The 22,936-nt window shown below is 48.7% G+C and overlaps 9 protein-coding genes across 9 annotated transcripts; 3 read left to right on the forward strand and 6 right to left on the reverse strand.

Annotated features, from left to right (window-relative positions):
- Positions 1-115: 115 nt before the first annotated feature.
- On the forward strand, positions 116-2,554 carry N7525_003092 (DUF3405 domain-containing protein; the record flags this gene model as incomplete). Its single annotated transcript, XM_002559468.1, has 1 exon — positions 116-2,554. One exon carries the CDS (start codon positions 116-118, stop codon positions 2,552-2,554), a length of 2,439 nt encoding a protein of 812 aa, XP_002559514.1.
- A 593-nt stretch (positions 2,555-3,147) lies between these two features.
- N7525_003093 (uncharacterized protein) lies at positions 3,148-3,753 on the reverse strand (the record flags this gene model as incomplete). Its single annotated transcript, XM_002559467.1, has 1 exon — positions 3,148-3,753. One exon carries the CDS (start codon positions 3,751-3,753, stop codon positions 3,148-3,150), a length of 606 nt encoding a protein of 201 aa, XP_002559513.1.
- A 1,032-nt stretch (positions 3,754-4,785) lies between these two features.
- On the reverse strand, positions 4,786-7,142 carry N7525_003094 (uncharacterized protein; the record flags this gene model as incomplete). Its single annotated transcript, XM_002559466.2, has 3 exons — positions 4,786-6,580; positions 6,641-7,049; positions 7,118-7,142. The coding sequence occupies 3 exons, from the start codon at positions 7,140-7,142 to the stop codon at positions 4,786-4,788; spliced, it is 2,229 nt and encodes a 742-aa protein (XP_002559512.1).
- A 707-nt stretch (positions 7,143-7,849) lies between these two features.
- N7525_003095 (uncharacterized protein) lies at positions 7,850-8,176 on the reverse strand (the record flags this gene model as incomplete). Its single annotated transcript, XM_002559465.1, has 1 exon — positions 7,850-8,176. One exon carries the CDS (start codon positions 8,174-8,176, stop codon positions 7,850-7,852), a length of 327 nt encoding a protein of 108 aa, XP_002559511.1.
- A 636-nt stretch (positions 8,177-8,812) lies between these two features.
- N7525_003096 (allantoate permease family MFS transporter) lies at positions 8,813-10,496 on the reverse strand (the record flags this gene model as incomplete). Its single annotated transcript, XM_002559464.2, has 5 exons — positions 8,813-9,455; positions 9,515-9,786; positions 9,837-9,937; positions 9,989-10,084; positions 10,145-10,496. Coding segments are annotated over 5 exons (1,464 nt in total), but the record flags the coding sequence as incomplete, so codon positions are not given.
- A 648-nt stretch (positions 10,497-11,144) lies between these two features.
- On the reverse strand, positions 11,145-12,508 carry N7525_003097 (TauD/TfdA family dioxygenase; the record flags this gene model as incomplete). Its single annotated transcript, XM_061212602.1, has 5 exons — positions 11,145-11,295; positions 11,358-11,571; positions 11,631-11,662; positions 11,715-12,201; positions 12,250-12,508. The coding sequence occupies 5 exons, from the start codon at positions 12,506-12,508 to the stop codon at positions 11,145-11,147; spliced, it is 1,143 nt and encodes a 380-aa protein (XP_061069623.1).
- Positions 12,509-15,760: 3,252 nt separating this feature from the next.
- On the forward strand, positions 15,761-16,903 carry N7525_003098 (lipase family protein; the record flags this gene model as incomplete). Its single annotated transcript, XM_061212603.1, has 6 exons — positions 15,761-15,851; positions 15,910-16,037; positions 16,086-16,149; positions 16,205-16,578; positions 16,630-16,674; positions 16,745-16,903. The coding sequence occupies 6 exons, from the start codon at positions 15,761-15,763 to the stop codon at positions 16,901-16,903; spliced, it is 861 nt and encodes a 286-aa protein (XP_061069624.1).
- A 908-nt stretch (positions 16,904-17,811) lies between these two features.
- N7525_003099 (uncharacterized protein) lies at positions 17,812-18,667 on the forward strand (the record flags this gene model as incomplete). The annotated part of the gene is made up of 2 exons (XM_061212604.1): positions 17,812-18,077; positions 18,127-18,667. The coding sequence occupies 2 exons, from the start codon at positions 17,812-17,814 to the stop codon at positions 18,665-18,667; spliced, it is 807 nt and encodes a 268-aa protein (XP_061069625.1).
- Positions 18,668-18,934: 267 nt separating this feature from the next.
- Positions 18,935-20,681, reverse strand: N7525_003100 (putative MFS sugar transporter; the record flags this gene model as incomplete). Its single annotated transcript, XM_002559459.1, has 5 exons — positions 18,935-19,320; positions 19,379-19,902; positions 19,956-20,193; positions 20,250-20,590; positions 20,644-20,681. 5 exons carry the CDS (start codon positions 20,679-20,681, stop codon positions 18,935-18,937), a joined length of 1,527 nt encoding a protein of 508 aa, XP_002559505.1.
- Positions 20,682-22,936: the final 2,255 nt, after the last annotated feature.

The following is a 22,936-nucleotide window of genomic DNA, read 5'->3' on the forward strand; positions in this document are numbered from 1 at the left end:
GCAATACTTGACCGATTGTTCTATCATTTTTACACATATTAGATAAATGGGTTGGTGATTGAGTGATTTTGGACAATTACCCCACTCATTCAATGTTGACACCTTGTCTGGAATCATGACAGTCCAGGCGAGGAGGCCCTCCGCAGCCTACAAGTCCCCATCACCCTATAATTCACGAGATACAGACATCGAAAAGCAACCCACCACCGGGCGCCACACATATCACCACCACCTGAGCGATGACCCCGATTCTGACAACGAGTCGCTGGACGATAACAATGTCGCAGACTCCTACCCGCCGCCCGTCGTAGCTGGCGGCAGTCTTCGCCGCCCCCACGCTAGCGTTGGCTTTCGCGTGCCCCAGCGGATCATGCGCTGGCTCTGCCTCGCTCTTTTCGCTGCCCTCGTCCTCTTCGTCCTCACCCTCTTCCGCTTTACCATCTCCTCTTCCGTTTCACAAGTTACCGTCGACCTGCCCAAGGTTGTCGCCCCGAAGCCGCCACAATGGGAGAGCTTCCCGTTCCTCAACCGCTACGAGGGCGGTATCTCTTCCTTGGTTCCACGCTCTGAAAATGTGCCCGAGTACCCCGGCGATGGCTCCGAGGAACTGGCTATGCGGACTGACGAAAACGACGGGCAGAAAGAGCAGGAGCAGGATCATGAAGCCAACAAAGTGACCAAGAGGGATTTACACCCAAACATGTTGAGTAAGGTGTTCAATCCTTATCCTGACTACCAGTCGCCGGATTATATAGCGAAGCACGGCGAGAAGCGCGAGTGTTTCCTCAACGAGGAAAACTCGCTACGGGTTCCGTCTATTCAAAGCTACCCCGGAGTTCCAAAGGGCTTCCCGGATCCGGCGCTAGGCTCGAATACGATGCTGGGTATTCAGGACGACATGTGCTTTGATCGGTTTGGTCGATTGGGTCCATACGGGTTGGGATACGGGGCCAAGAAAGGCGGCATCGGCGCGGGCATGGAGGGTCATCGTGACGGCGCCGACCGCGTGTGGGAGGATGTTCCGCCAGTGGATTTCCGGCATGTGGACTGGGCTGCTGCGCAACGTCGCTGTCACTCGGCTAACCGCCATCGCTTTAACGAGCTGCCGGAGCCACGTCTTAACCGCTTTGTTTCTATGCCTGTGGGTATTCCCAAGGTGAACATACCGCCTGTGGAAGATAGCCGCAAGGAACCGCCGAAGGTTGGATCTGAGCGTCTGCCCCGTACTGCAGTGGTTATTCGCACATGGCACGATTTCAATTATACCCCCGAGGACATTATGTATATGCGCTCTATCATCTCAGAGCTCTCGCTTATGTCCGGTGGCGAGTATACTGTTCACTTCTTGGTTCATGTCAAGGATACCAACCTGCAGATCTGGTCGGATGACGAGACATACCAGCGTGTGCTGGATGACTCGCTGCCAGAGGAGTTCCGGGGTATGGGAACTCTCTGGTCCGAGCCGCAGATGGCCCTGATGTACCCCGGATTGGAGGAGACTTTGACTCGCGGTTTGCCAATCCACGGTGTCTACCGCAGCACGTACATGCCTATGCAGTATTTTGCCTTCCAACATCCCGAGTACGATTACTTCTGGAACTGGGAGATGGATGCGCGTTACACGGGTCACTGGTACCACCTCTTCGACAAGGTCGGCGAGTGGGCGAAAAAGCAGCCACGAAAGGGTCTATGGGAGCGCAATGCTCGCTTTTATGTTCCCTCCGTTCACGGCTCATGGGAGGACTTCCGGCAGATGGTCCGCGTGCAGACCGAAAGCGGTACCAACTCGGCCAACAACATGTGGAGCGCTGCCAATGCGGGAGGCAACACGCGAAGCACAATGCACCAAAAGGGCGACAAGTCTATTTGGGGCCCCGAGCGCCCCGACGAACGGGACATCTTTGAGGTCGAGGGCGAGGGCATTCCACCCACCAGCATGGATAAGGACCAGTACCAGTGGGGTGTGGGTGAGGACGCCGATCTAGTCGTGTTTAATCCGCTTTACGACCCCGAGGGCACGACCTGGTTGCTACGCGACGACGTGACAGGCTACAACAGAGAGAATGGCATGCCACCACGACGTACCGCGATCATCACCGCGTCGCGAATCTCTCGCAAGCTGCTCACCACCATGCACCGTGAATGCAGCCTCAAGCGCCACAGCATGTTCTCGGAGATGTGGCCCGCGACCACGGCACTGCACCACGGCTTCAAGGCTGTCTTTGTCCCGCACGCCGTCTACATCGACCGCCGCTGGCCGACCCGTTACCTGGAATCAGTGTTCAATGCCGGTCGCAACGGAGCCTCCGGTGGCGCTCGCACATCTATCTTCGGCGATCGTGAACACAACTTCCGTGGTACGACCTGGTTCTACTCAGCGGGCTTCTCGCCCAATATCTGGCGCCGCTGGCTTGGTCTCCGCGTCGATAATGACGGCGGTGAGCAGCAGGAGCTGGCTGGCGAGGGCCGCATGTGTCTTCCTCCTATGCTGTTGCATCCCGTCAAAGAAGTTAATATGGTCATTGACGATGGAGAGAAAGCAGAGGATCGCTGATGACAGACGCATTATATATGATTTCTCTCGGAATTGCTGCTGCAATTCGTGTCGTGGGCGTTGTTCCCTCACACCATCTCCTCTTCCTGCCATCTCCAGGATTCATGCACGCTTTTGGGGTAGATGCTTGTTTGCTTTGCATTCTCATAATTACTGTATAATGACCCCCCTCATTCCCCGGGCATAGTGTCCCCAACGTTTTGGATTCCCGTTTCTCAATTTCGGTGCGAAAAAGGCGTTCCCATGGCCTGGATAGCTTATGGCTCACGATGCATTCTGGATTTTCCTGGTCTAGTCAATAGAGGTTAGATTGTGTTCTGAAGAATTTTGTTTTTGGTTTTGACTTGGACTGAACGAGAAGGACAAGATGGACTCCTTCCAGCCTGAGAGGGCTATTTTGGTTATAAATTGTCCCTTGCACATAATTCATACTTTTGGTTTCATTCTAAGTCTTCTTATATTAAGTAGAACGTGAGATGTCGCTAGAAATACAAATGCCCATATAAAATGCAAGTAGAACCCAACGCCAACCTTCAAACAACCAAGACAACTTCCCTCCCTTCCCTCCCTTCCCTCTCCCTTCCTCATCTCCATCACACCACAACCTCCCCCTCCTTCAAAATCGGCGCAACCTCCCCAGGATAATCCTTAACGAGCACGACAGGACTACGCGCCACGAAACCCGTCGGCGCAAAACAAATACTACACTCATAAACCCCATTCTCATCGACCCCATATTTAATACAGGTCCTACAAACCCGATGTCCACACGTCGTAAGCAAAACCTCAACCCTCTCCCCATCCTCAACACAAGTATGGCAGAAATGCGTCGGAAAGCGAATGGGCGGATCCTGGACCATGCGACGCTCGATCTCGGAAGCGAGTTCTTTTCCCTTTTCGACGCGCGCGCGGAGGAGCGCGACTCGCGTGCGGAGTTTGTCCATTGTGGCTTCGTTGAAGGGGTTGTTGGTTGCTTCTTTTGTTTTGGTGTTCGGCTTGCGTAGTGTTGGGATTGGTTCGAGGAAGATTACGGGTCGGAAGCGTTCGCGGAGGGGTCTGTTTTGCATGCATTTTTGTTCGAGGAGCCACCGGCGATAGATTTGTCGGTTTAGTAGGATTGTGTAGATTATTGTGAGGGTTTGCCAGGCGCGCCATGTGGAGATTGGGTCTAGTGGCGTTGGGGTTTTGCTTGGGCACATTGTTGGTGTGTGTGTTTGTTGCTGATATGGTGATATGGTGATATGTGTGGTCTTGAGGGTTTGAGGTTTGATTTGTATATGTTGTATGTGGTGTAGGGTTGACAGGAGGAGTGGCGAATGTAGAAGTATTGCCTTGACAACCCTAACTTGGGTTCTTTTGATTGGAATTGCAGGTTTGATTGGACTGCAGTCCTTGTAGTGGCTATGTACTTAGAAAAAAAAGGTAAGAACATGTAGAATACATGGAATATATAGAGATGTTGCAATGTACGGAGTGGTGAAGCCGAAGTAGAACCCACCGGCCGAAGTCTCAAATATCATAGAATATCCACCCCCGGACCGAACCAAGCCTCAATCTACACGCCAGTGATTGGTCGGGACCATATCTCCTTTGCCTCTCGTCCAAACAGATCCGCCTAGACCCGTTCTTCTTCAAGCCGAGGTATCCATATACCATGGATCTACCCGAGTAGCTTGCCACAGGGATTTTCTTCTCTTTGACCTGCCAATTGGGGAAATATCTAGAGCTGTCTCTTGAACTGTCAAAGAAAGGTTGGTTCTAGATGTCTATCAGATTAAGACCTTTTGCCGTTGCAATGGAAAATATTTGTAGAATGACGGTTACATTGGTCTAGAACATCGAGTGTGGATGTGCATAGACAGGAACATCTCTGCTATCCCTTATACCGATATGAAGTTATGCATAGTATATCGTATTTTAACCTTTGCACAATTAAGCTTTTCCTCTATTCTCGAGTCTTCATATCCGCAATGTCTATTATTATGCTGTTTGACCGGGAGCTCGGCATACCTCTCTTTACGGCAGTGTATAGCCGCCAGTGTGCCATATCATATTGTCATACCGCGAATTTACTATTGCCGCCAGATTCTATTGATTAATTCCTACAATATCAACTTCTATAGTTAATAAAATTCACATATGGTACGGCGCTCTGGCGGCTATACATTGCCGTACCTCTATAAGCCCCAGTTCGCCGTATGCAGTACTCAAAATCTTTCAAATCAACTCCATCAGTATCTCACATAGGAATAGGAAGTCAACTCCCTCTTTCCTTTGCTTACTTTATCCTCCAAATTGCCCACAACGCATTCCCAGCCCGAGATAGAAACCCCCTTGAAATGGAAAGTATACAAATACTCGACCCCAGAACCCAGATCAACACTCTTGGCGGAGATAACATACTCCCCAGGAATAGAACACCCCTCTTTTGTCTCCCGGTAAAGAGGCATCAACTCCCAAGCCTGGACAAGTCGATCGACCGACAGCTTATCCGCCAAGCTCGACCATACCCCAATTCGGGAAGTGGCAATATCCCCCACTTCTGCCAACCGCATGAACCACACTTTCTCTTCCTCAGGCTGTTCCCGCCCGGTCTCCACACATATATACTCCCTATCATATGCCGTGCTAGTCGGATACTGCGGGTAAAAGGCTAAAGCCCCAGATGTCTCACATCTAGTAGCACCTACTGTCTGCACAGAATATTTCCAAGTCCCATGCAGAGCCCGAAAGATAGCCGACGCCGCGGCCTTCTGTGCTGTCTCGTGACCAGGGAGAAGAGCGTCGCGCAATGCACGGAGAGTCCTATCCGCCTCGCTCTCTATACCTGGCGTTGGGACATCGCCATAAAGATACCTCGCCGGGACAGCGGGCCCAGACCGGCCATCGTCCGATTCCAGTGCTGAGCGACTAATATCAAGATCCTTGGCGAACGACTCCATCAATCCCACATAGTCGCCCATGGGGAACTGGCCACGGGCTAGATCTGAGTGCGCCAATCTGAGACTGCGAAGACTTTGTTTCTGGTTGTCTGTCTCACAGACCATACCGTTCTGTCCACCCCATAGTTTCCCGAGGAACCTTGCTTGCATCTCCATGACGCCCCAGTACGGGCCACGGTAGAATCCGACGAATCCGACGTCGGGGATTTCTGAGCGGACGGTACCTCCCTTGTCCAGAATTAACGGTGAGAAGGGATCCGTCTTGGAGTATTCGAGTGTTGTCAATACTTCATCTGGCAGCAATGACAGGGACTTGTACGGCATGAATCCGGTAGCCATGACTATCGCCGCCACATTGTCGATCGTCTTCATTTTCCCGTCGGGCCCTTCGTACTGAACAGAAGCTTTTTTAGTATCTGGGTCAGGATTCACAGAAGTCACCCGGCCCATCGAGGGTTGAATCGCTCCGCAGCGGACGAATTCGGCGTACTCATTGCCTATGGCGACCCATGGTGGCTGGGTTCTGGACTGTTCAGCATTATGTGAGTGCATATGCGCATATTTCTCGTATTCACTCCCAAGCAAGGAGCGGAAGTAACTGTTCGTTTTAACTGCTTTTTCTTCTGGGATGGGACCCAAGGCGTAGTCTATTGGACCCGGGGGTCGGCGGCCTAAGTCGTACATGGCCAAATCCAACGGTAAGAATGATGGACTCCCGTCGGGAGACTCGTGGGGGAGATAAGTTGGTAAGGCCCAGAAAGGTCTTGAGTGTATATGATGCACTTTTGTTTCTTGAGTATGTGGGATTCTGTTTGTGGAGAGTGTTGAGGATTGCCGGAGAGCCACAGCAGATGCGGCTTCGACGCCTGACATGCTGCCGCCTATGACGACGATCTGGTCATTCGCATCTTTGGTTTCATTAAAAAGCAGCTGCTCTCCCTCATAATGGAGCGAAGAGCTGTGGATGATCCGGCCTTGGAATTGCTTTCGACCTGGTATATCTGGAATATACTGTTGGGCAAAGTATCCGGAGGCGATGACAATCAGGTCGAAATCTTCCGAAGACACTCCATCGTCCTCGGCACTGTATATGGCTGTTAGTCGACGTCCACTTCGATATATACACAAGCAAATTCCAACATACCTCCCCTGAACCCACTGAACATTCCATTTCGGATCGTCTTCATCCTCAACCTTCCGTATCGTTCTTATCACTCTACACCCTAGTCTGAGCACATGGGTTGGAATATACCGCTCTGCATAACAGGCCAGGTATTCTCCAACCTGTCTGGCCTGAGGGAAAATCGGGATATCCGCGTCAGGGATCACCGACTCCCAGGCAAGATCCGAAAAAGCAACCGTGAAGCGGCTGAGGTTGGTCCTCATTCGAGGGTCTAGTGTGACCGGGGGGCCATTGACCTGATTGGGGGGATGAAGGTGACTTGACCACAGACCTCCGACTTTAGTTTGGCTGTCGAAGATGATTGGAGAGAATGTCCCGGGGAAATTATGTAGAAGCGTTTTGGCTGTGACTAGGCCTGAGGGGCCGGCGCCTGGGATGGGATGTCAATGTCAGCTCGGATACGATATACCTAGGTAGACTTGTGCGGGGTTGACTTACCGATTATTGCTACTTTCTTTGACATCCTCTGGAGGTGATATGCTCTAGGACTGTATAGAGGGACTATCTTTCAGTATACTAATGGTGGAAGTCATACAAGGCAGACTTGAGTTGTCGCTAGACTTACCCCGCTTATATCCACTTGGGAAACAATTCGGGTCTCCTTCTATTTTGATATAAAAACTATTTGAACATAAAGGATCTTTTGAATTTGATGTATTACATGGTATAACAATTAGTTACATATGTACTAGTTCACAATAATAAACCAGGTAAAAGATGGACTCGCGTGAACTCCATCGCCGCTATACCCACATCGCAACGCTTTTTATAACCCACACATTATTTAGATATACATGTATACATCGATGTACTTTGTAATTTATACCTTGTACACTCCTTCAAATTCCAACCAAAAGGCGGAACAGAACGCCTTCGGCATGCATACCAGCGAATCATGACGTTAACGCCAAGCATAACCTCAACAGGGTTCGAATTCCCCATGGAGCAACCATGACGGGGTTTCTGTCCGCGGAAAAAGGCTTTAGAACCAGGATTGAGTTTCCCCGTACTTGACGGGAGCTCTGGTCTATGGCGCGCGGAGGAGAGAAGAGGTCGAGAAAGTTCGAGAATAGCCTAGCGGAACTCTTTATTCGCATTGACGTTCACATCCTCGTGCTCGTACTCGTGCTAGTTTCCATTTCGGTCCGTATGCGAATGGTACTTTCAGACTCACGAGACTCGCTGTAACCATTCAGTGACTTGGATCTCGGGCGAGTGTAGATTGGGCTTGTAGGCTGCATTGCATTCTTGCTCGGTGACCAAGGTATCGACGTTTCTCTCCGTTAGAGGGGTTTTGTACTGGTTCTTTTTCCGGATGAGGTCCTTTTCTGCGATGGCGGATGGTGACAGCTTTGATAGGGTGTCTCGGAGTCGTTTGATGCCGCTAGGGACGGACCGCTGTATTTGAGGTGGACCGAATGGGTTGTCGGATCTCCATGGATAGTCGGAAGTCACGGATTGAACGGGCTTCTTGCGCGGAGACAGTGTTCTTGACATTGTTCGCGATATTGGGTTGGGGGAGTTCGATGCATCTGAGATTATTTAAGATGAAAGCATTGGGGGAGGGATGGGAGTTTGAGCAAGTACGCACAATATATATAGCCCTATAATTAAATTATTAATCTGGGCATATCTATCTCCGCGGGACCCGCGGAGACATGTCTTGTAAATATCATTGGATCCCCAGTGATCCATCCCCATTTAACACGCAGTAGTTCGCTATACTTCCCCCACAGATACTTCGTGGGTCATGATCGGCAGATGCACATGTACTAAGGCTGATCGACTATTGGGGCTCACTTGGAAAGTAGGGATGCCATTCACATAGAACGGCCAACAAAACCCTGAAGCGCTCACGGGTAGTACGTCATACTGGGAGAAGTCGATCAATGGTCTTCGCTTGGCGCAAAGTGTCCCAGGGAAGATGGTACTTTTGAACAAATGGAAGCGAATAGAAATCGAAGAAACTGAATAAAATAAAGTAACCAAGGTTGATCATAAGGCGTGGAAAGTATAAAAAAAGAAAAAGAGCAGGTGACAGCCAGAATTATATTACACTACACAATAGACATCTATACTTCCATACATCTACACTGGTTTACAACTAATCCAGAATCAGTTGAATTTTCATACTTAATAAGTAAACTGGAAACTGGGATGATCATCCCCAGCATTCTCCAACTCCTCCCTGGGCCAATGATACCGATGATCCCTCTTACCTTGCTCCCGCAGCCGATTTTCACGATATACATAACCAAAGAAGACAATACATGCCACACCACCGATCCAGACCATCCCTAGACTGGTACCAAACCCGGTTCTGTAGGTTGGAGCCTCCGAGTCGAAGAACACATTACTAGCGACCAGACCGCCACAGTTACCAAAGCCGATCTGCATGGCTGAGGCAATAGATTGCTTGTAATGCCCAGCCATGTTGTTACTCACCCAGCCCAACAGGATCGGCTGCGTCATATATCCTCCGCCCGTGATTGCGAATAGGGCGAAGTATCGGGCAGCAACTGGCACCGACTCCTGACAGATGAGAATAACATACCCAATGGTGGCGATGACACATCCCAGCAACGTGAAGGTGAATCGATGGCGCAGTCGGTCGCTAATGAAGGCTGTCGCTAGTGCGATTACTGTCGCGACAATGTAGATTGGGATACTCATCACCTGAGCTCGGACGGATGTCCAGCCAAGCTGGCGAAGGATGGTGGGGGTGAAGAATGATGTTGCATAGCCTGTATTGACAATTCCAAAGTACATAATAGCACTAGAGGTGACTCATTGTTAGTGGAGACCTCTTCATGGAATATAGGGACTCAAGCTTACCCAAGATAAATCTTGACATCTGAGAAAGTGCGCTTGATTGCCGGCTTGTCAAAGCGATTCATTTGTGCTTCACCGCGGTCTTCCGATAGACGCCGAAGCAGCAGAGCACGCTCCTCCTCGTTTAGGAAAGTAGACGTTTCGGGCCAATCGACGACAAGGAACTTGGCAGCAACTCCAGTGCATACTGTAAGTAGACCTTCGATGATGAAGATCCAGCGCCAGCCGCTGTATCCTCCGATGCCATCCATTTTGGCTATTGCATATGCAAGAAGCTAGGAAAGAATTAATATAGAATGAAATCTTCATGCGGGGCCGTACATACTCCGCTGACTGCACCAGCCAGAATACTAGCGCTGAAGAAGATATTGAATCGCCATTGCAACTCATGGCGCTTATAGTACATAGCAATCAAATAGATACAGCCTGTATTGTGACATTAGCACCTGTCCATCAAGGGACAAAAGGCTATCCAACCTGGCATTAACCCAGCCTCAAACAAACCCAGCAAGAATCGACATGCAACAAGGCCACCAAAGCCCTTTACAACGCCTTGGCATGTTGTGACAACACCTAATATCGTCGAGGTCAGTCCCATTCGTTGACTTGCATGTATATCGATTCCCAACATACCCCAACACAACATAATCCCACTCAACCACCAAGACGGTGGTACCTTTTTCAAAAAGAGGTTACTAGGGACCTCGAAAAGGATATAGGGAATGAAGAAGATAAACAGCGCGATATTGTAATCATGTCCCTTCATCCCCAAATCCTTTTCGAGGCCCTGAATTCGCGCGTTACCGATATTGATCCGATCAAGGAAGGCGAGTAGGAATAAGAACATGAGAATGGGAACGACATGGAGGTCGAGTTTCAGTAGGAGTCGTTTCTCGGCCGCTGGATCTATGTCTGGCACAGAATCCGTGGACTTGACATCCTCGACCGTCTCCTGGGATATTTTTTCCTGGTCCATTTTGGGTATTTCTTAAGGACCTTGAATTAAGCTGAGACCACCGGGATAATTCAGAGATGTGGTGGAACCAAAGCTCCTTTTAAATAATTTAGAGTCGCCATATACATAGTCGCGTCTGGGGAAATCCGGGGCCCCGCACTATAAACCCGCACTGCGAACCCGCACTATGTTGCGTTGATTCATTCCGCACTCTTCGATCGCAGTCGGCATTCCATTCCGCTCCCTGGAATGCCAAGAAAGCCCAGCTTATTGCTAGCTAGGTACGTAGCTTGGTGGCCAGCCGCGTAGTTAGGCTTAGCTTGGTCCATACCAAGTATGTGGCCGCAGGTTTGTTGAGGGCTAGACGCTTGCGAACCTATTAACTGGGTTAGAGGAATCTAGATCGAAGTCTGGGAAATTAGATCGTTTGTTAGCGGGTATTAGTTTGCAATTTAGGATTTGACGTGGCGTTGGAATGTCAAGTTTGTGGCCAGTGAAGCCGATCCTATTTATGATGACGGAACGGTACCCCCGGAATGATACCGCGTCTTGCCGTGCAGGAGACTCCTGAATACAATCAGCATGATGGCGGACTAACCGATATAAATATAGCCGAATATTGAATTCAAATGCTAAGCTAAAAGTGACTAGGACTTAATCTTATCATGATTACCACGATCAGACATTCTTGCGAATAGTCGGCTCCAATGGGAACGCCTGCTTATCCTCGACAACATCTTTGTAGACTATGTCCCAGCGTTCCTGGAGTTCCCGAGGTGTTTCCCATGCATTTTCAGGGTCTCGAAGCCAGAGTCTCAACAAATGACGCCTAATACAACCAAACTGTCAGTACACATAAAACGAAGCACATGCGGAAGGAGAAGAACGTACTCTTTACCGGGCTCATCTCTAAACCCATTCCGCGCATGGAAAATGCTAAGATTATTTACATACTGCACATCGCCTTTCTGGAAATCCAGAGCGGCACTGTGCTCTTCCGCCAAGAAGTGCAAAGCATCGAGCGCCTCGGCTTGCGCTTCCGTGATAGGGGGATATCCTTCGACCGGGGCTGAGCCAGGAATCCAGTGAAGTACCGCCTCGCGTACTGAATCAGGACCCTCTCAGGGGTGGTGGCAGTGGCAGGTTGGTGGTATAGAAGTGGACGGAGGCTGTAAGGCCTGGCCGGGTTATTGAAGCTGAACAGTGTTAACTGGCAAATCCATTTCCTTGGCACTTGGTGATTCTTACCCATCGACTGGCCAATCCTGGGACAGGGTGTGAATAAGATCGGGTCTTTCCTTAGCGAGGATGTTATACACATGCCAGCTGCTAGAAAGGTAACTTTCTCCTCCCTCTGCGGCTCGGTTGAGACAGAGGAGTGAGATTATATCGCCCGCGTCAGTGTGGAACACCTGCTTATCAGCCGTGTTTGAAGGGGCTCCGATGAGATTCTTCTCGGTATCCCTAGTGAGGTCTTTGATATGGGATATCACGGGTGAACTGCCATCTGCCAGCCGCGCTTCCTGCTGACGTCCTCGAATATTGCCGATGTGGGAAGATACACCGGTGTAGATGATGATGTTGTCTTCTCGGGAGTAGTCGTCGATACGTAAACCCCGGAGAACGACGAATCCTCGACCGGTGTGGATCTCCTTCGAGAGGTCTCGAAGAACAGGGCGAAGGGTAGGTAGAGGGAAAGTCGACTGGTTGATATGTCCCAAGGAAAGGTTGAGGGCTGCTAGGTTAGCAATGGTGTCTGAACACTGTGGAGATCATTACCCACCTTTAAAGCTCTTCAAAGCAGCGTCGAGTTCATCCAGCTGATCATCGCTCAACTGATAAACCCAGTCGTCCCGTTTCTCAACGTCTTTTCCCTCCCAGACCAGTGGCGATACCAACTTCTCCGGGAAGTTCTCAGGCAAAGTTGACTGCAGGGTCTCGGTCTCCTTTCGATGACGAGTACGCTCCTTGAACTTTTCATATTCAGGGTGGTACTGAATATCGGGCTGGGTGGGCATAGTGATGGTCTGGACGGCGGACATGTTGGTTATGCGGAAGGCAAGTGAAGAGACAGCAGATGTCCGATATAAATGCCATTTAAGTGACGCAGATTTATCAGCTTTGCGTGTTCAGGACTTGTGATTGCGCCATTTACTGTTACTCAGAATGTGTTGGCTGTCACGGCATTAACCCCGCAAAGTGCGAGATCAACACTTCAACAGCTGAACAGCACTGGAAATTCTTCACAGCAGTACATCATGGCCTAGTTAGCTTCATTATTACCAATCTTTCTGCGCAATTGCCTATTCTCTGGGTCATTGCAGGTACATCGACATAGTAGGTAATAGTTGATGAGATGATCCGGTCTCCCATGTCTGATTCTGCAGGATGCTTGCTAGATAGCAACATTGAAGGTATAAATACCTTGCTTTTGCTAGTTTAATTATTTCCGCCTTCTTCCTCTCTCCTGGGAACCCTCAACAGGTTATGAAGCCTACCCCTGATTTCATCAAGTTTCGTCAAGAATAACACTCGGCAGTTCTGTATCTGTCCTTTTGATCAACTTTCATTGGCCAAGTGTTAGGAAGCACTATACTCTTTCCAACATGGCTGGAGCAGCCCAAGTCCCAGAATCTAATCCGTCGACAACAATTGGCACGAAGAGAACGATGTCATTGTTACCGATCAGGCATTTGGCCTTCCAGAAATCGGAAGTTTTACCCTCTACAACATCACCCCGCCTATGAAAGAAAGAGAGGAATTGGAGATGTGGATTGAAAAGGTGGAAAGGATCCTCCAAACCCACAAACCCCACAATTTGATCAACAAGTCTATCCCCAGGCCAATGAGAAACAATCCAGATGGCCAGAAGTGGAAGACGCTGTCGAAGCAAGCGACAAGCTGGCTGGGGAATCGTTTGGGCAGGGACCTTTTGCACGAGGTCTATGCTCGTGGCGATCGTACTGGCTTTGCTGATGAGTTCATGGAAGAGCTCAAGAAGCATATGGAGGGCGAGAGACACGGTGCGTTGAAGATAGCAATGACGAACTTCCGTAAAACGACACGAAGCCAGTTCTCAACAAGGGAGCAGTTCCTCAATGTTCTCAAATGCCGGTATCAAAGATTGTCAGACCTCAAAGGAGTAATACCACCATTATGTGCTTTGCTATAATGTTTTCGGGGCTCATGGAGGTGCCGGAGCTCGAGACTTTCATCCTTGCCAAACGCAATGAATTGGATGCAGTTCGAAACCCGGTGGAGGACATTACTAGTACCGATTTTTATCGGTATAGTAGAGCAATCTGGAACTATATCATACCCATGAATGCAGAATCCCAGACTTCATTTACCCAACGATCCTAACACGCAGAGACTAAGACGGGAGGCAATGTTACACGTACTGGAATTTATGCCGACGAAAACTTTTCCCATGTTAGAAGTGGAGAGGATTGTGGTCCTCGCTACGCTCTCCCGGTTAAAATGACACTCTCAATGCGCATATCCCTATACGTTCCAACTACGTAGCAACAAGTATGAAGTGTTCAACGTAAAAGTCCCTTTTACGTGGTCTGACAACCTGCTCAGATATCTTCAAACTGAGGAACCATTTCGTAAAAGAAAAGTTAAGACAGCTGGTCAAGCCCTGAAATTTCCGACATGCATTGCTTAGCGATCTTTGGTTTAGTCCTCCCCGCATCTGCAAAGGACAATATGCCACCAGACACACCCCAGCATCACCAGCTACCGGTCAATGCATCATGTCGTCTGGCTCTGCAACAGCCTCGGTCGTTAGAATATATTGAGGGGATGTCCCATCTCTCTAGACCCCGCATAATCCCAGCATTGTGGATGACAGATCTGCAGGGGCTAGAGCCACATAGACACGGAGGGACCGTTAAGCCCTTCTGTACCCCATACACGCAATATACAATCAAGGAATCCCGCAAATTGGCAATGCTATTTTGCTGCAAGTCTTTACTCTTGTTTTTCCTTTGCTGGAGACTTGGTAGAGAACGTTAGAAACTTTACTAAAATTGAAAGACTCTCCAGCATTTGAAGCCACAGCTAAATAATTGATCGGGATTCATTTTTTGCTATTATCTGAACCGTATGCAACACTGAAAGATATAATTTTACCTCATCCCGGGAGGTGACCTGCCCTCATAGACAACAACCCCGTATTTTTAATATAAATTCCTGCAGGTTGCAATCTATCTGCATATCTGAGTAAATGGATATTGTGGCTGAAAGGCCCTGAGAACGAGCCTCGGTCCCCAACTGCCGAACTGTCAACTACCGATTGGTCTTGGATGTGAACCATCCACTCCAATTGAATAGACGAACGCAGATTCAGACCTCGATCATCCCGGCCAGAATTTCCCCGCCAAGGGCCAAGGTTCAAGGTGAGGTTTTATCCGTGCAAAGTCGAGTCTGCACTGGTCCAAAAGTCCCCTTCGTCGTTTCAGGTCTCACAGCCCTACCTAGGTAGCGTGACAGTTTGTCCAACTGTGATGTCTCGAAAATGGGATCGGCTAAATTTTGGCTTCTCTAAGTCCCGTATCAATCTCAATCTATCCAATATTTCGCAAGTATGTCTGATGCCTGGCACCTCTGGAGTAGGGGTTTCCAACACCCGAGTCGCCCGAGTTGGGTACCTGGCCAAGCTTTGCTATGTTGTCGACCGAGGCTGATGCGAGAGTAACGACTCGTTTCTGAGATCTACCAACCCCACACGAACGATTTAGCCTCAACTTTCCAACCGGATTAGGATAGCTCCTTCAACGCCCTGGAAATTGGTAGCCATGTGTGATGAACCGATCATTCTTCATTTTGCAATTTATATACGTCTACAAAGCAACTTCGAAAGAATCCAGTATCACCCCATTTTTGGTTGTCTTCCGAGATCAATACACACGATTTCCTCCAATTATTGTCTTCTGGAATCCCCGTTCTTTTCGACTCCACCTGGCCAAGATCTCAAGTGCCGGAACGGAGATTTCCCCGTAGGTGTGCATACCTCCCATACATTAGTTAGTTTTAGACTGCCACGCCCACTTCCTGATTCAGAAAATGCCTCCGATTTGAACCCCGTGGACAAGTGTCGAGCATGGATTTCGGAATATGTAGGGCGCACAGATGATGAGAATGAAACATCGAAAGGGTACTAGAAGTATTTAAAGAGGAGGATGGCCAGCTTAAATGTCCTTTTCTCCAGCAGACACTCAGTATATTCAGTTCCTCTTGTTCAATAATCATTCACAAGTCCATCTTTTCTATATATCCTTCTATTCAAAATGTTGTTTGATACCCGGACCGTTCTGGCCGGAGTTGCCCTGGTCTCCCAGGCTTTCGCCGCGCCTCTGCTGGAAGAAAGAGCAAGCATTGGTATAGTAACCCAATTACAAACATTGGCTTGTATGGCATTTACTAACCTCAATTGAAGACACTTCGTTCTGGGATCCCCTTCGACGCGCAGCCCAGCTTTCCTCCGCTGCGTACACTGGCTGTACCGGGACGGCTTTTGATATCACCATCACCAAGAAACTCCACGATACCTTGACTGATGCACAAGTAAGCAATGCAATCCATTGTCAACCAGAATGCAACTGATCTGACTAGGGATATGTTGGATACTCGTCGGAGAAGAAGACGATCGCTGTCGTCATGAAGGGCTCGACTTCTAGTGAGACTCATGGTGATTCCATATTCCACAGAATTTCCATTACTAACTCCTGTAGTGACCGATATCATCAACGACATTAGCACCAACCTCGTCACGCCGTCCTTCTCTGGCGTCGACTTCCCCTCTGGAGTGAAGATCATGAGCGGTATCAACCGCCCTTGGAAGGCTGTGCACGACGATGTCATCTCTGAAGTAAAGTCCCTGATCGCAAAGTATCCGGACTACACCTTGGAGGCAACTGGACACTCTCTGGGTGGTTCCCTGACATACATGTCGCACGTGGCGCTGGCCCAGAACTTCCCCGAGAAGCAGATCACCAGCTATGCTTTGGCTGCTTTCCCTATTGGTAATGACGCCTGGGCCAACTTTGCCTCCTCGCAGGCTAAGGGTACCATGTACCGCGGTAACAACGTTGCCGATGGTGTTCCTGTAAGTTCGATGAATTGTGATACTCCAGCCGTCTACTAACCATACATCCAGAACATGTATGTGGGCCTTCCTCTCAACTTCAAGCACTACGGAACCGTAAGTAATCCCGTCATATTTGAATTCTTGCCTGGGTATAGACGCAGTCACTCACGCGCAATCTATGTAGGAAATCTATAGCTCTGGGCTCCGGGCCACTACTCGCAAGTGCGATGGACAGCGCGACCGTGCTTGCTCTGCTGGAAATGGCATGTACGGTGTCACTGCTGGTCACTTCCAAAGCTTTGGTGTTGGCATGGGCGTTGCTGGATGCCGCTCTATCCTGTGAGGTGCAAGAGGTCTACCATGGAAGGCTTTCGGAGCGCTTGTTGGACAAGTTTTTTGGATTGGGCTTGCGCCTGCACTTAGCCAGTTCCTGCGTTTCTCTCTCGCTGGCGAAGGAAACGGGACTGCGATTTGGCTAGGTTACCTGTATTGATAGTTGGCCATTCAACATGACTAGCATCATCAAATGTATTACTGCTTCTGTTACTAGACAATGATCATTGGTTTTGTCCCCGTGTACATATGCACTCACTTGCGAATCTAGTGTTGCGCAAAGTTCTGCTGCAATAAACCTTCCTTGCCAGAGGCTTCAACTTATAATCACATCCAAAGAGGAAGCCTTGTCTATCGTTTATGGGGTTTTGTAATTTCTTAAAAGTGCAAGGGCGGTTTTGGTAGTCGCATTGGAGGGGTTTAAAGAACCGATTAGGGGAGCTCATCGCACCAATGGAGATAAGATAAGATAAGGTCACGTGGGCTGGTGGATCGCATAAGCTTTCGACGTCTGAAACCCTCAGGTCGTCACGTGACATATCAACAAGAGGCAATCAGACTTGAATTGCTAACGGCATGGTTTTCCTTAATTGCATGTAATAATTTCAGATATTCAACACATCAAATCTGAGCAACGGGTTGGATCAAACTTGTCCCGCAACACCCCCCACCCTCCCATCCCCCGCCATCAAAAATCTTATCAAGACACCTGCACCTCACTGTCTCCCCTTTATCTCAACCCTTTCAGATGTCTGACCTGAAAGATACCCTTTCCTCTGGCTGCGGCCTCTGTGGTAAAAGGGATGGGGTCCGCATCTGCTCTGGCTGCAAAGTTATGCCGTATTGCACTGTTGAGCATCAATCCGCCCACCGCCAAGATCACAAATATGCTTGCAACAACAAAAATGTCGCATTGACATGGAAGCCCAAGAACAGGCTTTGCGCAATCATCCAGATGACGACTTTACATACGGTGTCGGTCGATTCTGGAAAATCCTCCCAACACGCCCTTACATGAACGCTCGTCTTGATTATAGGGCTGCCCTGACATTCGTCTGCAATGTCGAATCCGTCCAAGCGCAGCTCGACACGCTCATGGAAAACCTGCGACTCTGCCGTGGTGACAACATTGGGTCCAGAGATCTCGTCCCTGGCCTAATGATCCGCTTGGACAGGGACCAGGAGTGCTACGACTTCTTGAAATGGTGGGCAACATCCGCCAAAGACCCCAAGTACAATTGGGCCGACCCAACCCTTGCCATACCTGGACATCAAAAATGCCAATCCGGTTGAGCCGGTCGAGCCTTTCATCCGTGGAAGACAAGGTCTTTCGCACCTCGTGGCTCTGATGCTCCTCAAGATCAAGCTGTATTTTCTCTTGCTCGTCACACATGGAGCCCAAGCGTACGAGGAGGCATCAGAAAATCTCCGCAAGACTATGGATGGTATGATGGGACTTAGGAATTCGAACATGGCTAGGAATCCACACATCGCCAATATGACAAGTCTCGAAGCTGCGCCTGCGATCCAGGAGCTTAAGGCTCAGATTCGTCAATTGTATCACACTGTCAACAAAGCGAACCCTTACTTTTGGCCGGAGACCATCAAACCTGATGAGACATTGAATGCTGTGCCTTCGATGTACATGGCTGGAAGCAAGGAGGAGATGCAGGCGACTATGATGTGGATCTGGAACGCGTGTCATGAGACCTTTGGCGCGCTCCAAATCATTCACGGGGCACTCAACCACCCAAACGATGAATTCCCTTTGTAGTTATCTAAGATACACGGAAGTTGCTATGGATGCTGCACTCACTTACGAATCTAGCGTTCCACAATATTCTGCTGTAATGAACTTTACTTGCTAGAGGCTTCAGCCTCTATCGATCACATCTAAAGGGGTAGCTCCGCGTAGGTTTGTCCGATTAAACGGGTTCATAGGTAGGGCACGGCGCACCTGCATTAAAGCTTGCTTGCTAAACAGTATCATTTATAATATTTTCGGACACAAACACCTCAAATGGCATGAAACGCAAATCACCTAGTTCCGAGCATGCTCCACATTAACAGCACTGGGCTTCTCATTTTCTTCTTGGTTCATCTGAACCCCCTTTTGGTGTGCCAGCACCTCCTCTCCCTGAGCAACGTGGTTGGCACCACCAAACAGAATATCGATCTCCTCAAGGGGAACCTGCTTGGTCTCCGGGACGAGGAACCAAACGAAGACTGCAAGTAGGAAGTTGATACCGGCAAACATATAGAAAGCGTAGAAGCCCTCGTTTTCAAGGAAAATAGGGAAGAATTGCTGGACGATGGCATTGGCGATGTTCTGCGTCTGCGACGCCATGCCCACAGCCTGGGCGCGGACGTTCATTGAGAAAATCTCGGACGTCCAAATCCATACTGTTGCGCCCCAAGATGGTTTGTCTGGGAAATGATGTTAGTGGAGTTTCATTTACGGGGGAATAGTGAGCAAATGGCTTACAGAAGAAGATGAACAAGAACATAAGGAACACAATCGATATACCGACAGGTTCTGACTTGGCTCCGTTGGGGAGCTGTGGTGTTTCTGTTTCGACGGCAGCGACGATAATCATGCAGAGACCCATACCGATACCACCGACAATCAAGAGGAACTTTCTTCCAAATCGATCAATAATCCAGACGGCGTTCAGGGTGAAGAGAATTCCAAAGGTGGCGTTCAGAGCGTTGATCAGAGCAATCTTACTGTCGCTGGTAAATACCTTCTGGTAGATCTTGGTAGAGTATGAGTTGAGAGAGCCTTGTCCAGTGACCTGTTGACCGGCATTGAGAACCAGAGCCAGGGCCATACGCTTGCGGAGAGACTTGTCCTTCCAGAGAGCAGAGTAATTGCCGGAGATGGCTTCCTTCTCGTACTCAATGGCCTCGCGAATCTCCAGCAGCTCTTTCTCGACTTCCTCCTCGGTATCACGAACTCTTTGCAGGGCTTCACGAGCTCTCTCAATATTGTTGCCTCTCTGAATATACCTGGTGATAATCAGTATTTTCAGAACTAAGAGAAATTACCAAAAGGGACTTACCAACGAGGGCTGCCGGGGATGGTCGGCAGGAGGGCAAGGATGATTGTAGGGACCAAAAGCTGGAAAATAACAACCAACTTCCAATCCCACTCACCAAGCTTGGGAACATTCTTGGTGCAGGCAAAGTTGATCCAGAAACAGATGAACGACCCGACAGAGTAGAACATCTGCCAGAAAGTCATGATCTTACCGCGGATCTCTGGCGGAGCTAGTTCACCAATGTAGATAGGGCCAGCAGCTGCAAAGTAACTCGGTCAGATCATGTCACTGGGACCACACATCAACAAGACTTACTCAACGCAATACCCTGACCAATACCGATGATACATCTACCCGCAAGGAAGCAAGCAAGATTGTGACGAGGAGTGAAGGTTTGCATGAAGGTAGCAACAATGACCAAAAGACAGCCAATGCCCATTCCCAGTTTGCGGCCTAGGAAATCTGCACAGGGCCCTCCCAGGAAGAAACCACCAAAGATCGCGCCGACTGTGTACGCTGTATTAATTGAGCCGATTGTGTTCGCGTTTGGGTTGTTCATCCAAGCCAGCCAGTTCTTGGAACCTTGGACGGAGTTGAAGACAGATGCATCGTAGCCGTAGAGCACCATGCATGATGCTGCAACACAAGAGATGTACCTAGGAAGATGTATTAGAGTATGGTTAGGCAAAATAGATTGCTATGTACCAACCAATTGTACGCTCTCTTGCGGCTCATTAAAAGACCCATGTTGACGGGAGGGGATTAGGGTAACAGTGAGGTCGAAGATCTTTCCCAGATGCTACCACACTCTAATGTATTTAAAGAAGCGGGCAATGACAGTAGCCCTCGAATAGTGAAAGAACAGTTAGAGATGAACCACATTCCAGGGGCACCTGAGTGGGCGGAGACCGCCGCTATATAAAGTACAAGAGACGATTAGGGCGCATTCCGGGGAAAACTGAAACACCCATGTGAGCAAAGACAAGGTGGGTCAGACCATCCCCAGAATCAACAAACCCCGGATGTGCTAAGAGCACTTTGACACTTTAGATAACGGGGAGTCCTCTCAGGATCGCTGAGTGGTGAGGGATCCAGAGTCAATGGCACATGGGATAACGTGTATCTCATGCCTATTCGGTTTCTCATTGGCTTGCAACCTTATCACATGCACGGGCCGGACCTGGGGTAATGGGGATGTGTGGGGTTCGAGGATATTTTTCAAGCTTTTTGTCCCAGCGAGATGAAGTGGGTGGGATTTCCACGAATCGGACTGGAGGACAAGTGGCTGGGGAGAAAGCCAAGTCCACGAATAGGGTAAATGGTGAAGGATCACATTAGACTTGAGACATTTGAGCTAAGCTAAACAAGCAAAAGATAAGCGACTGTGCTTCCGTGATGCTTTTAGGTGATGCTTCTAGGGAGATAAGGCTGGGTTCTCCATATGCCAAGAGATGTAGACTAGGCAACTTTTTATTGCTTCTTATATGCCTGTTGATATTACGGTCGTTTGGCATCCTGTCTATTTAGTTAGACTTACCTATCTGTTCTTCTATAGGTACACTCGGGAAAGGCAATAGCACATGCTACATACTACTCAGAATAGGCTAAATATGTACCAACTAATAAGACCGCAACTTTTGTCTAAGAAACATTTCCTGCGTAGAGAGATCCGTCGTACGGCTTCATGTATATTAAGTAGCTCCAATGTCTTCTTTCAAAAGGCTTTCTGTTCATTTTTATGTCCACCTAAAAACAGGTCGAACTGTCTTCTGTGATAATCATGTAGGAGCCGGTTTGTTCAAGCCACGCTCGCTTAGCTGCATGTACATGAGACCCTATTATAATTCTCAATGTAACATCTCTAGAGATGTTTCTGTTCAAGTACGTCATTCACTCTGGAATTAAGTATCAGTCTGAGACATTTGCCGTTACCATATGCATCCCTCACCTCTGCCATATTCTTTATGTCTATGCATGGAAGGTGTAGTCTCATGCACCTGGATGCAAATCTTGGAACATAATTGATTTCAACTACCTATATATTATATGTGGAGGCGTTTCTCATGGGATAGCCGCGAAAATGATCATTTGTTCAGATATATTGGAGGACCTTATGGTACAGAACCTTGAACAATGTGTACAATGATGCATAAGCCCCCCACTGAACAGAAAAAGCTGTCAGACTTGAAGATAGCATTTTTGATATAGAGAGTGATCAGAAGCTTTCGAATCTGCCGTGTTCGGTCTCCATATTGCAAAATACGATATTGCAACACAATGTACATGTGTGGGATATCGTTCGAAGAGTATAGGATCTACGGGATCTCACAGATCATATGATACTGCCGTCGCAGAACATGGTATGTGCAATGTTGAGTCGGAGCACCTCAGTCAAAGGCCAGTGGAGTCCATGGATTAACTATATAGTGGATTCCGACCGATGGGATGGGGCCACGGTCAGGTACAACACTCCTTAGAGCCGGCTTAGGGTGTCATTGGTATTTGATAGTCGTTGAACTTAGTTGTTGCGACTAAAGCCCACTACTCTCTTAGATGGACTGGGATGACTGATGGTATTATTTGGAGAAAAGTATGGTATGTCTTATAAGGGCTCTTGTGGTGGAAGAATCTTGATATGCTTTGTATAGAGGAGCTTTGCCCTCAGGTTCCGCATCGTTTGATTCTTCATTATCATGATAGTGAAAGAAAGGCGCAGGATGAAGATAGGAACTTAGTCTTAAGGGCGTCCAGCTGGGCACCGTGTCAGATTAAATGGCAATGGCTCTGGTGCTCAGGATGCTTAATGTGCTGACATTATCCATCCATCCGGTATACATGTACACGTACTTCCATATGGAAATTGACATGTTCTTCTAGTTACATTAACTATTAACCAATGCTATTTGGAAAACCATTGGAATAAATCCGTCATTATAGGTGCGAAGGCGGTTCTGGCGCTGAAAGTGGTCATTTTCGGCGTTTTCGTAGATTCTGACATTCCA

The sequence above is a fragment of the Penicillium rubens genome (genome assembly GCF_028828025.1).
Source record: "Penicillium rubens strain IBT 27055 chromosome Unknown utg000002l_segment0_segment0, whole genome shotgun sequence".
NCBI lineage: Eukaryota > Fungi > Ascomycota > Eurotiomycetes > Eurotiales > Aspergillaceae > Penicillium > Penicillium rubens.